Raw genomic sequence first — 11,850 nt, 5'->3', positions numbered from 1 at the left:
CTTTCATCACAGGGTCCTTATCCCTCAATTTTTTTTTTCTTCCCGGAAGCCACTTAGAGATGAAGACCACTTTAGAAAATGGGTTGATCTTCAAAACTAGGTTATAGATGGCAGCAGGTGTAGACATGGTGACTGGTGTGTATTTCTGTTAGGGATTGTTTTTCTGGATGGAATGAAGGAGAGAACATGTCGTGTAGCAGTTTATCAGCAGGGTTTGTGTGGTTTGCAAGATGAAGGTGGTGCTTTCTGAGAAGGCAGACGTTTAGAACGTGGGCAGGATGTTTACTGAACTTCCTGTAGGATAAAGTAATTCACAGCTTCACCAATACGTTGTCCATCTGCAGTCAGCACTGACAACTGTACCAAGTATCTTCATTTTAGTAATTGTATGTATGAAGGAAAATATTCTGTGATTTGATATTTAGTTTCCCTGACTCTACAGTAACAAAGCAGAAAAGTCAATAATGAACAGAAGAATTCAACTTCAGTAGTTCAGGTCATCAAATTTTGGAGTGTGTATGTGTGTGTGTGTGCGTGTGTGAGAGAGATTTGCGAGATTACCAAATCGGATAGGAAGAGATTTTACAGAGGCTAGCTCTTGTTAAGAGCTTTCCATTACATTAGAGGTTTAACTTGGTTGTAACACCGATGACATATGTCAGGGAAGATGGGAGGATGTGGCTTAACTTAAGTCAGCAGCATCTGGTAGTGACCCAGGTGGGAATGGGTCAACAGGATGCTTTTGCCTCAGGTTATAAACAAGAGCTGAGCGTTGGGATTTGTCTCAATAATTAATTCCATCAGTAAATGTATATTCAATAAATAAAAAGCGACGCATATCCTGCTGAGACTGTTCTTTCCTACACGCTTCTTGCCAAAAGCAGTTTAAAGTCTCTGAAGCTTTAAATCTGTGATTGTGAAACTTTCGGGAGAAGAAACGTAGTGGATATGAAAATGCTGACCACCTTAAGATTCATAGGTTTAAGAGAAGCCGCTCTAATTCTGTGAACATCTGCAGTAGCTCAGATCTGAGGGGAGTCTTCAAGTCTATCTGTTAATCGTATCATAGGTATTCTTTGAGAACCAAGCATGTCCCAACCTGAACTAAGTAACCCTTAGTGACCTGGTCAGAGCCAGGGTGTTCAAAAGGATCCTGATGATGCTAGATGCTATAAATGTGGGTCTTGTTTATTCTTTCAGAATTTGGGATTTATTGCAAAGTTGTAAATTCCTCTAGGTTTTTTTTTCCTGTAATACTTAGTAAGTTTAAAAACCTGAACTACCGATTTCCTTTATAAATACTTTTTTCCACTACTTTCTGTTTTTAGATTCTTCTTTTGTACTAAAATATTCAAGTTTAAAATGTAAAGAAATATGTTATATATAAATTGAAATATAAAATTGAAATGCATTTCTTTTAAGTTTTTAGGTATGTGAGTTACTTTCCTGAGAAAACAAACTGTAAGAATTACACTCCTGAGAAAATATTGTCAAAACTTGTTTTTAAACTAAACTTTTAATTCTAGTTTTAGATTTACAAAATCGTTGCGGAGACACAGAGTTTCCGTATACCACCCTGGACTCCCTTATTATTAACATCTTCTAGTACTAAGGTACATTTGATACAATTAAGGAATCTGTGTTTATACAGTGTTACTGACTGAAGTTCACACATTTTTCAGGTTGCTTCAGTTTTCATCATTTATGTGGTTCTGTTCAAGGATCTCATAATACATTTAGCCTTTATAGCTCCTTAGCTCTCGCCTGTGACAGTCTCTCCTTTGCTTGTCTTTTGTGACCTTGCCAGTTTTGAGGAGGACCGATCGGGTATCCTGTAGCAGGTCCTTCCATCAGGGTTTGTGTGATGTTTTCCTTATGCTTAGACTGGGGCTGTGGATCTGCAGAGGAAGCCCACAGAGGTGCACTGCCTTTCTGGTCACATCGCATCAAAGGGGTATACTGGCCTCAACGCGACTTATCACTGATGGTGTGACCTTGATCACCCGGCTGAGGTCATGTTCCTCGGGTTCTCTACTACGAAGGGACTTTTCCCCCTTTGCCTGCTGTCCTCTTTGGAAAGAAGGCGGTACTGTGCGGTCCACACTTCAGGAATGGGACTTAACGCTCTCTCTCCCTGAGGGCAGAGTATCTTCACATGAGCTAAGTCATTTGAAGTTCTGCTGCCTGAGAGATGTGTCTGTTTTCCCCCATTTATTTATTCAATCATTTACTTCTGCAGAGGTGGAGCCAGTGGATATTTATCTTATACTTGGGTTATAATCCAGTATTGTGTTATTTATCTACAGCAGGTTTTAGGAAAAAATCTGGAAACGAAAATTTTTTATATATGTATATTTTTTTCTTGTCCATTATGGTTTATCATAGGATATTGAATACAGCACCCTGTGCTGTACAGTAGGACCTTGTTGCTTATCCATCCTATATGTAACAGTTTGCATCTGCTCATCCCAAACTCCCACTGCATCCCTCCTCCACCCTTCTCCCCCTTGTCAACCACAAGTCTTTTCCCTGTCTCTGAGTCTGTTTCATACATTAAGTTCATTTGAGTCATAGTTTAGATGTGGTTAGAGTTCTCCAGATCCCCAGCATATGATATTTTATCTATGATGAATTTAAGATCTAATGGCGTACATTAGGTTAGGGGTGTCTTGGACTTGAATGCGCTTTCAGATATTTTTTCTTTCCCTGAAACACAGCCGCATGAGGAAATCAACAGCACTTTGTAAATCACAAATTAACAGTTGGGAATGGCCCTGGGATGTGCATCACGACCATTATAGGGCTTTACCCCTCTTGTGGGTATCATGAGGTGCTTGGCTTTGTTAAGTGGAATAACTACAGGGACCACCCCGCCTCCCCACTTTTGAAAGTTCACTTTATACCACCGTGGTTTTATGGAAGACCTACACCAGAACCTGTTATCGCTAACCTAAAGAAATTCGAGGGGGATTTTCTTTTTTTTTTTTTTTTTAACATATTTATTGGAGTATAATTGCTTTACAGTGGTGTGTTAGTTTCTGCTTTATAACAAAGTGAACCAGTTATACATATACATATGTTCCCGTATCTCTTCCCTCTTGCGTCTCCCTCCCTCCCTCCCACCCTCCCTATCCCACCCCTCTAGGTGGTCACAAAGCACCGAGCTGATCTCCCTGTGCTATGCGGCTGCTTCCCACTAGCTATCTACCTTATGTTTGGTAATGTATATATGTCCATGCCTCTCTCTCGCTTTGTCACAGCTCACGCTTCCCCCTCCCCCATCCTCAAGTCCGTTCTCTAGTAGGTCTGTGTCTTTATTCCTGTCTTACCCCTAGGTTCTTCATGACATTTTTTTCCCTTAAATTCCATATATATGTGTTAGCATACGGTATTTGTCTTTCTCTTTCTGACTGACTTCACTCTGTATGACAAACTCTAGGTCTATCCACCACATTACAAAGAGCTCAGTTTCGTTTTTATGGCTGAGTAATATTCCATTGTATATATGTGCCACATCTTCTTTATCCATTCATCCGATGATGGACACTTAGGTTGTTTCCGTCTCCGGGGCACTGGAAATAGACCTGCAATGAACATTTTGGTACATGACTCCTTTTGAATTATGGTTTTCTCAGGGTATATGCCCAGTAGTGGGATTGCTGGGTTGTTTGGTAGTTCTATTTGTAGTTTTTTAAGGAACCTCCATGCTGTTCTCCACAGTGGCTGTATCAATTTACATTCCCACCAACAGTGCAAGAGTGTTCCCTTTTCTCCACACCCTCTCTAGCATTTATTGTTTCCAGGTTTTTTGATGATGGCCATTCTGACTGGTGTGAGATGGTATCTCATTGTAGTTTTGATTTGCATTTCTCTAATGATTAATGATGTTGAGCATTCTTTCATGTGTTTGTTGGCCATCTGTATATCTTCTTTGGAGAAATGTCTATTTAGGTCTTCTGCCCATTTTTGGGTTGGGTTGTTTGTTTTTTTGTTATTGAGCTGCATGAGCTGCTTATAAATTTTGGAGATTAATCCTTTGTCAGCTGCTTCATTTGGGATTTTCATTTTTGAAGAGAAAAGGCGAAAAGCAAAAATGGCATTCAGCGTGAGCAAAGAGGCAGTGTGCTCCCCAGCAGCCAGGGGGCGCCGCCGAGCACTTTCCCCGGGGGCCACACTCAGCGTCTCTGTATCCCAGCATCCAGCCGCTGTAACCTTGAACTGTGTCTGTGAACGTCTGTGCTTTAGTTCGGTTTCTCGTGTGCATCCCTGAGCAAGGTGTGTCCTGAGGACCTTGCTTCTTGGCTTTATGCCATTTTGGCTTCTGGAAGCTTCCATAGGCGAGCTCTACTTTAGGAGAGTGGAGGAAACCTGTAGTTCCGCTCCCACTTTCCTTTTCACTTCCGTTCCCAATCCCTGCAACGCCTTTATTCAGAATTACACCCAACAGGAGACCCTCGAAGATTTGGGAACCGTGACTCCCAAAGGCACACAGAACCTCTTTCTCTTGGCTAGACATTAGGAGCACCTCCGAGACCGAGATCAGCGTTTCTTTCATTCTTTCTTGCCAGCATTTTTGCCCAGTTGTGCTTCTCCTAGTGAGACTGCTACTTCTGACTCTTCTTAGCTCTGTAGAACCTGGGCTTTGGAGATGGATGCTTTTCACTGCTGCTTCGGGAATGAAGGTTCCCTGTGGCTAGAGCAGCACATTAGGAAGTACCAACCTGCCGGGGGTACCTGCCAGTAAGGTGGGAGCCCAGTTATGGGGGACTCACAGACACCCAGGGCTCTGATAGCTGTACACATGTGAGGGTCCTCAGCATCCTTCCTTGTGAGCCTTCACTGTTGGTGGGCAGGATTCTCTTGCATGGGGGGTGTGAGGGCAGAGGAACCTCGGCAGGCAGGGGAGAGCGCTGCGGATGCCTTTCTGTGCCAGGGCACTCTGGAAACTGTTGTCTACGCTGCATCCTTCCAGCTCCCTCTAACCCGAGATTTGCTCTTCACCTGTAAGCAAAGCTTTTGGCAGTGCCATCTATCTCAGCAACACACCTGTCTGCGAATAGAGATATTGCTGTCATTCCCCAGTGGCTCGTGGTCTCTTTCTTGGGGCTGCACTTTTACCTTTCCATGTGGCTTGGCTGAAGAGAGTATAGACATCCACATCCCTGCACGTGGTGGAGTGAAACCTGGGAGTTCTCCTTTTGTGCTTCAGAAAAGTGTTTTCTCTGCTGCTTGACTGGCCAGACCCAGGACACGTCTACCCATCAGGGGGTGCTGGAATCTTACCTGGCTTATTTCTGAAACCTTCCCTTTGGGGTGTTACTACTCTCTTTAGGAGACCTGTTACCAACGAATCCGGAAAACATTTGCAGTCACAAAATAAAACATTCCTTCCAAAAGAGAAATATACAGTAGATTTAGCTAAGATGTTGGCACATTCTGTGTCTTTCTTGCTTGGGGGCGTGGTTTTGGCATCATTTTTCACCCAGACTGCTTAGAGAATAAACCCAAAGTGCCCGTGTCATCAACGCACGTCTGATGTTTGCCACTATCGAGAGTCTGGGTTTATAATTGATGGGCCCAAAAGTTAGAGATCAGGAGACTTAAGAATGAATCGATGAATCAGTTCCTACATTCTTTTTGTTCATTAGGATTAGCCAGACAACTAACACAGGAAGACCTCTTGACACTTTCCATCATTACGAAAGTTGGGTCATGTCCTGTTTGACCCCATCCTCTAGGTACTTCTTGCTTTCCTTCTATTGTCACCCTTAAATAACCCCCATCTTTTATGTGAGTCAACGCTTTGGGCCACACGCACAGTATGCAGCCAGGTGTTGACTTGATTTTGGAAGGTCTGTAACATTGTCAGTATGTTGCATCGGGTGTTAGAGTTCTTGATAGAAGGGAAGAGAGCCAATAAATAAATACTAGTTTAAAACGAGGTTGGTCTCATGCTGCTTTTAAAACAACGATCTGCTTGGGAGCAGCTAGTAGCCACATCTGAGCTAATCTTGGAGACAGCATGCAGGGCTTCCTAGAGGAGGAACAATTTTGGCCAAAACCTGAGAGATGAGAAGGGAAGGGAGTACCACGCAGTAAACACACACACACGAAATTCTGCAGTCAATGCCTTGGATGGTCTGGAAAAGGGATTTCTCCATCTCAGCATTATGTTTCCTCTGCTCTTTTGTTTTAATTTATTTTTTCTGTTTCTTTTTAATTGAATTAAAGATTCTTTAACTTCTAGAGTGCTTTACAGTTTTCAAAGGTTTCACACACGATTTCATATAATCCCGTAATAACTCTTTTTTTCTCCCTACCGCTATCTGGCCCCTCCCTCCTTTCCTCTCCCCACGGCTAACTACTCGTTTTTCTCCATCTCTGTGAGTCTGCTTCTTTTTCATTGTATACACTAGTTTATTGTATTTTTTAGATACCACAGATAAGTGATATCATATGATATTTGTCTTTCTCCATCTGGCTTACTTCACTTAGTATGATAATCTCTAGGTCCATCCATGTTGCTGCAAATGGCATTATTTCATTCTTTTTTATGGCTGAGTAATATTCCATTGTCTACCTGTACCACATTTCTTTATCCATTCATGTGTCACCGGACATTTAGGTTGTTTCCGTGTCTTGGCTGTTGGAACTACTGCGGCTATGAACATCGGGATGCATGTTTCTTTTCGAGTTAGTGTTTTTGTTTTTTTCTTTGGATATATAAGCAGGAGTGGAATCCTATTTTGCACGCCCACGCTAACAGTCTTTTTGTGAAACAGTGACTCCCAGTGCAAGTTCCACAAGAAGTGAACGTACACTTACATTTTAGTGAAAACTGGATTTGCCTGGAAGTTCAATTCAAAATGAGGCTTGGGTGTTTGACGTGGCTACGTGGCTGTCACTTCGGAAATCCAGTCCTTCTTGATTTTTTATTTTCATGGCAATACAGAAAATGCTGACTTGAAGAGTATGTTCTTAGCCCCGGTTCCCCTAAAAGCAGAAGCCTATAGGGGAAAATGTTGTACGAGTTCATTGTGAATAACATGTCAAGCGTAGCAATGAGGGACCCAGCGGCGTGAAGGACCTTCCCAGGGGAAAAATGGAGTGACCTTTTCCTCAACAACTTTCCTCTCTCGTGAGTCCACTGGGGGTGATCTCCCCCAAGCCTGTTGGGCAGTGTAAGTAGGTTTCCACAGGGGTTCTCTGCGAGTCATCAGAGAAACCTCAGGGCATGAAGAGAGGGACAGGTTTGCAGGTGCGAGATGAGCTTGTACCTCCAGAAAGCTGGCTGAAGCCTGGGCAGCCTCGGTTACCACAAGAATGGCTGCAAAAAGCCGGGTGGCCAGGAGGTAAACCAGTGCAACTCTCCAGTGAAGCCAGAACTCTGCTTGCTGTGGTTGAGTTGAGGCTCATATGTATCAAAGTCTAATAGATTCTTTGTGTCGAATTCAAGCTCACCATAAAGAAGCTTTGTGTTGAGTTCAGGCTCATCACTGACTTGTCCTTAGACCCATGGGCCCCTGTGTGAGTCAGGAGAAGGTAAACGATAAATCCACACTTCAGAATTTAGGTCGTCCGAACCACAGTGGCTTCCAAGAACTCTTCAGTTTCTTCCAGGTTCTGCACGTGTTTTCAGTGGCGATTCTTTGATCTGTCACCATAGCCATCTGGTTAGGGAAGCAATGCTTCTGGCCCTGGGAAGTCGCCAAAGCAGCTCCATGTTTTAGATAGTGAGAAGATCAAAAAAGCCTATATGAGAAAAAGAATGGATACATGTCTGTGTATCACTGAATCACTTTGCTGTCCACCTGAAACTAATGCAACATTGTTAATCCACTGTACTCCAATAAAATGAAAAAAAAAAAATGAAAAAAGCTTCCAGTATTTCAGCAGATCCCTTGACAGAAACGAGAGACAGCCTCACTTTGAAGGAGTGACTTGAGTATATGGCCAAAAGTAGTAACCAAGCAAGCCCAGCCTTAGATAAACTCCTTCCTTTCAAGGTGTTCTAATTTCCAGTTTGTCTTAAAGAGAAATGAAAGTTCTGCCTGAAAACTGGATGTTTCACATGTCCTCAGAAACGCCAAGAAACGCCTTTTCTGTTCCCATTGCTTGTCACCATCTCTCGAAGGAATCAGGGTCCTGATGAACTGACTTTCAGGGCAAGTGAACAAGGCTCTTTTGAGTCCGTTGGTGCTGACGTAGGAGGAGATGGTCTTAGGGAAATCGATTTCCCAATGGGCAGCATGAAAACGAGACGAGATGGGATGTAAACCCTGGTCGTCGTCTTCTTTTTTTTTTTTAATTGAAGTATAGTTGATTTACAAGGTTGTTTTAGTTTCAGGTGTACAGCACAGTGATTCAGTTATGTTATATTTTTTTCAGGCTCTATTCCATTATAGATTATTACAAGACATTGGTTATAGTTCCCTGTGGTATACAATAAATCCTTATTGTTTATCTGTTTTAGTGGTGTGTATCTGTTAATCCCATACTCCTAATTTATCTGTTTGCTGGCCATAAGTTTGTTTTCCATGTCTGTGAGTCTGCTTCTGTTTTGTAAATAAGTTCATTTGTATCCTTTTTATAGATTCCTCATATAAGTGATATCACATGGTATTTGTCTTTCTCTTTCGGACTTACTTCACTCAGTATGGTAATCTCTAGGTCCTTCCATGTTGCTGCAAATGGCATTAATTCATTCCTTTTTTATGGCTGAGCAATATTCCATCATATATATGTACCACATCTTCTTCATCCATTCATCTGTCAGTGGACACTTAAGTTGCTTCCATGTCTTGGCTGTTGTAAAGAGTGCTGCTGTGAACATTGAGGTGCATGTATCTTTTCGAATTAGCATTTTCATCTTTTCTGGATATATACCGAGGAGTGGGATTGCTGGATCATATGGCAGCTCTATTTTTAGACTTTTAAGGAACCTCCATACTGTTCTCCATAGTGGCTGCACCGATTTACATTCCCACCAACAGTGTACAAAGGTTCCCTTTTCTTCACACCCATTCCAGCATTTATTATAAGCCCTGGTCTTCTGATTCCACATCTGGTTTTCTGGATGCTGCTAAAACTTAATCACAGAGAAAAATGAAAACATTACTGTAACAACAATAGCAACGTCAGCTACCGTTGCTCCAGGGCTTACTGTGTTGAGTACACTTACAACCTGGAGAAGTTGGGGATCACTCATTTCAGTCTATTTGAATGATTAACCAGTGGTTTGGGGTCCTCTGCTACGTGTGTCTTGTCCTTTGCAGAGGTGAAGTTGAGGCTCAGGATGGTCCTATGTTCTGTTCAGGGACTCAGATGCAGGAAGTGTTGAGGCAGGGATAACTGTGCCCCTGACCACTGCTGCTTCCCACCTCTCTGTGTGTTTACAGCATGATTGGAGAAAGTTCATATGGCCTAATTAATTTTTCATATCCATCATAACAGATCCCATGCAGCGTGCACAGCTTTCCACTGTCAAAGTGTTAAACCAACTTCGATGATCCTAACCTAAAGCCCTTTTTCTAAATGGGATGTTCTTGGGTGCTTATTTTGCCTGCTTTCTTAGGACTGGCCCGTGGAGATCAGGAGATACATACCTCCTGAGTCGCTTGTGCACAATTTGAGATCAAAACCCGTTCAAAACGTGAAAATGATCTTATAACTCATTTTGGGCAAAACCGACATGACAGATGTCAATTAACGGTCTTTGTTTTCCAACTTGTGGTGGACATTTAGATAGTTTGCTGTGGAATTATTAATGAATTTGATTACGGGATGGTTACAGGTTCCTCTAGGGCTATTGCAATTATGCGTGAAAAAAGTGAAAAGTGAAAAATTCTAAATTCCCTCCTTTTCCCCCAAAGCATCTTCATCCTCAAGGGTTTTAGATCACTGGTGGTAGACCTGAGGTACCAGGTCCAGCGTCTTGGTGGTCAGTGGTCAAGTGGACATAAGATGTGCAGAAAGAGGCAGCAGAGCCTGGAAATTATGCAGTAGCTGCAGTAAGAAGTCATACTTGCTGATTTCCAAAAGGTGGCAATTAATGTGTCTCCCTCCCTGAGTTCTAAGGACTAATGTCTGGGCAGTGTTTATAGAACATTATGCAAGCTGAAAAATAGACGTGGCACCCATCAACATAATGACATTTCCTTGTGGAGAAAGGTGTGGGATGAGTCTCCACGTGAGTTCACTTTGTAAATTAAGCTCCTGCTTCATTGTTGGGAAGGATATCCAAGGGATGGTTCTGGGATTCCACGGCAGTTAGAGCAAGATGATAATTTCCCCATTTGCCTTGATTTAGAAAGTAATAATTTACTTAATAAGACAGGTGAGATGATACTGTCTAAGCACCAAGGAGTGTTGGACCCACTTACATCTGTTCACATACAATATTTATTTATTTAAATTTTTTTTGTTTTTTCATTTGTTCCCCCAACATTTCTCATGAAGTTTTTCAAACATACAGAGAAATTGAAAGAATTATACAGTATACACTCATATACATACTACCTAGATTCTACAATTAATATTTTTCTATATTTGCTTCATTATCTGTCTCTCCACAAACTGGCTTTTAAAAATGCCAAGTTATATGATGCTTACAAAAGGCACATCTGAAACAAAACAGCACAGATAAGCTAAAAATAAGAGGATTCGAAAGTCATTTGACTTTATCCAAATAAGTTGAAAACGTAGGTCCACACGAAAAGCCACCCACCAATGCTTATAGCAGCCTTGTTCGTAATTGCCAAAACTTTGAAGCAACCAGGATGTCCTTCAGTAGATGAATGGATAAATAAACTGTGTTACATTCACATAGTGGGATATTATTCTTTGCTCACAAGAAATGAGCTTCACTGAGTAAAAGAAGCCAGTCTGAAAAGGCAAAACTATGAAGAGAGTAAAAAGATCAGTGGATGCTAGGGATTTCGGCGGGGGCTTCCAAAAAATTGCAGAGGATGGAACACTCCCAAAGTCATTCTACAAGGCCACCATCACCCTGATATTAAAACCAGACAGAGATACTACAAAAAAAAAGAGGGGGGCGGTGGAAAGATGGCGGAGGAGTAAGACGCGGAGATCACCTTCCTCCCCACAAATACACCAGAAATACATCTACATGTGGAACAACTCCTACACAACACCTAGGGGCGGGGCGGGGCATAAGTAAGGGGAGCACAGAGGATCTTTAGGCCATTAGTCTATTTAAAACGCGCTAATCTGCCGTCTTAACGCAAGACTTCTTTGAAGCCACTGTTTTTGGCTGTGGTTTGACTTCCTTAAATCACATCAGCTTAAACATTTTATTCCATATTCTAAGCTGTATATGGATAGACTCACATATATGAGGCTATTAGTTAAGTTCCTTTAAAACGGAGGTCGACACTTGCAGATATTTGTAAACTAACATTGATTAAATGCTCCAAAGTGATTTGGTTTTGTTAATCCAATTTCTGCTCCCACTCATGTGCATTATTTCTCCAGCTCAGGCAGCACAGATGTCTAACGGTTGTGTTTCATGCCTACCCTTTTCGATTCACCCACTAGATCTGTTGGTTCTGTTTGGGTCGGTGCGTGAGGGTCTTTGATCCCGCTTCCATCCCCATGTAAGTTGTTTTTTGTACCTTGCCCGCCATGCAGGTGGCTCACAACTGTCTACCTACAAGTGACAGTGCGTGTCCCCCGGATATATGTAGAGAACCAGGGCTGATGGGAATTCTGGGTGTCTCCACATGGTCTGTCATCGCTCTCCCTTTAACTGTGCATTCTTTCTCTCTTCTTGTCCTAACACTAGTCTCATCATGTAAACATCCCCAGGAGAAAACCAGGTCCTGAAGGCAT

At 42.2% G+C, this 11,850-nt stretch overlaps 1 protein-coding gene across 4 annotated transcripts in view; it reads left to right on the top strand.

Moving 5' to 3' along the window:
• The window catches only part of NLGN4X (neuroligin 4 X-linked), a 262,939-nt gene that overhangs the window by 42,304 nt on the left and 208,785 nt on the right, over positions 1–11,850 (top strand). Inside the window, exon 2 of one of the 4 annotated variants that reach the window (XM_007449891.1) lies at positions 7,897–7,920. The exons of the other annotated variants lie outside the window; for them this stretch is intronic. Coding sequence (XP_007449953.1) covers positions 7,897–7,920 — 24 coding nt within the window. The remainder of the gene's footprint in view (positions 1–7,896; positions 7,921–11,850) is intronic. 4 annotated transcript variants of the gene reach the window in all.

The sequence above is a fragment of the Lipotes vexillifer genome, unplaced genomic scaffold, assembly GCF_000442215.2.
Source record: "Lipotes vexillifer unplaced genomic scaffold, Lipotes_vexillifer_v1.1 scaffold14, whole genome shotgun sequence".
Lineage (NCBI taxonomy): Eukaryota > Metazoa > Chordata > Mammalia > Artiodactyla > Lipotidae > Lipotes > Lipotes vexillifer.
The sequence above is the reverse complement of the archived record's forward strand: the minus strand, read 5'-3'. Positions and strand labels throughout refer to the sequence as shown.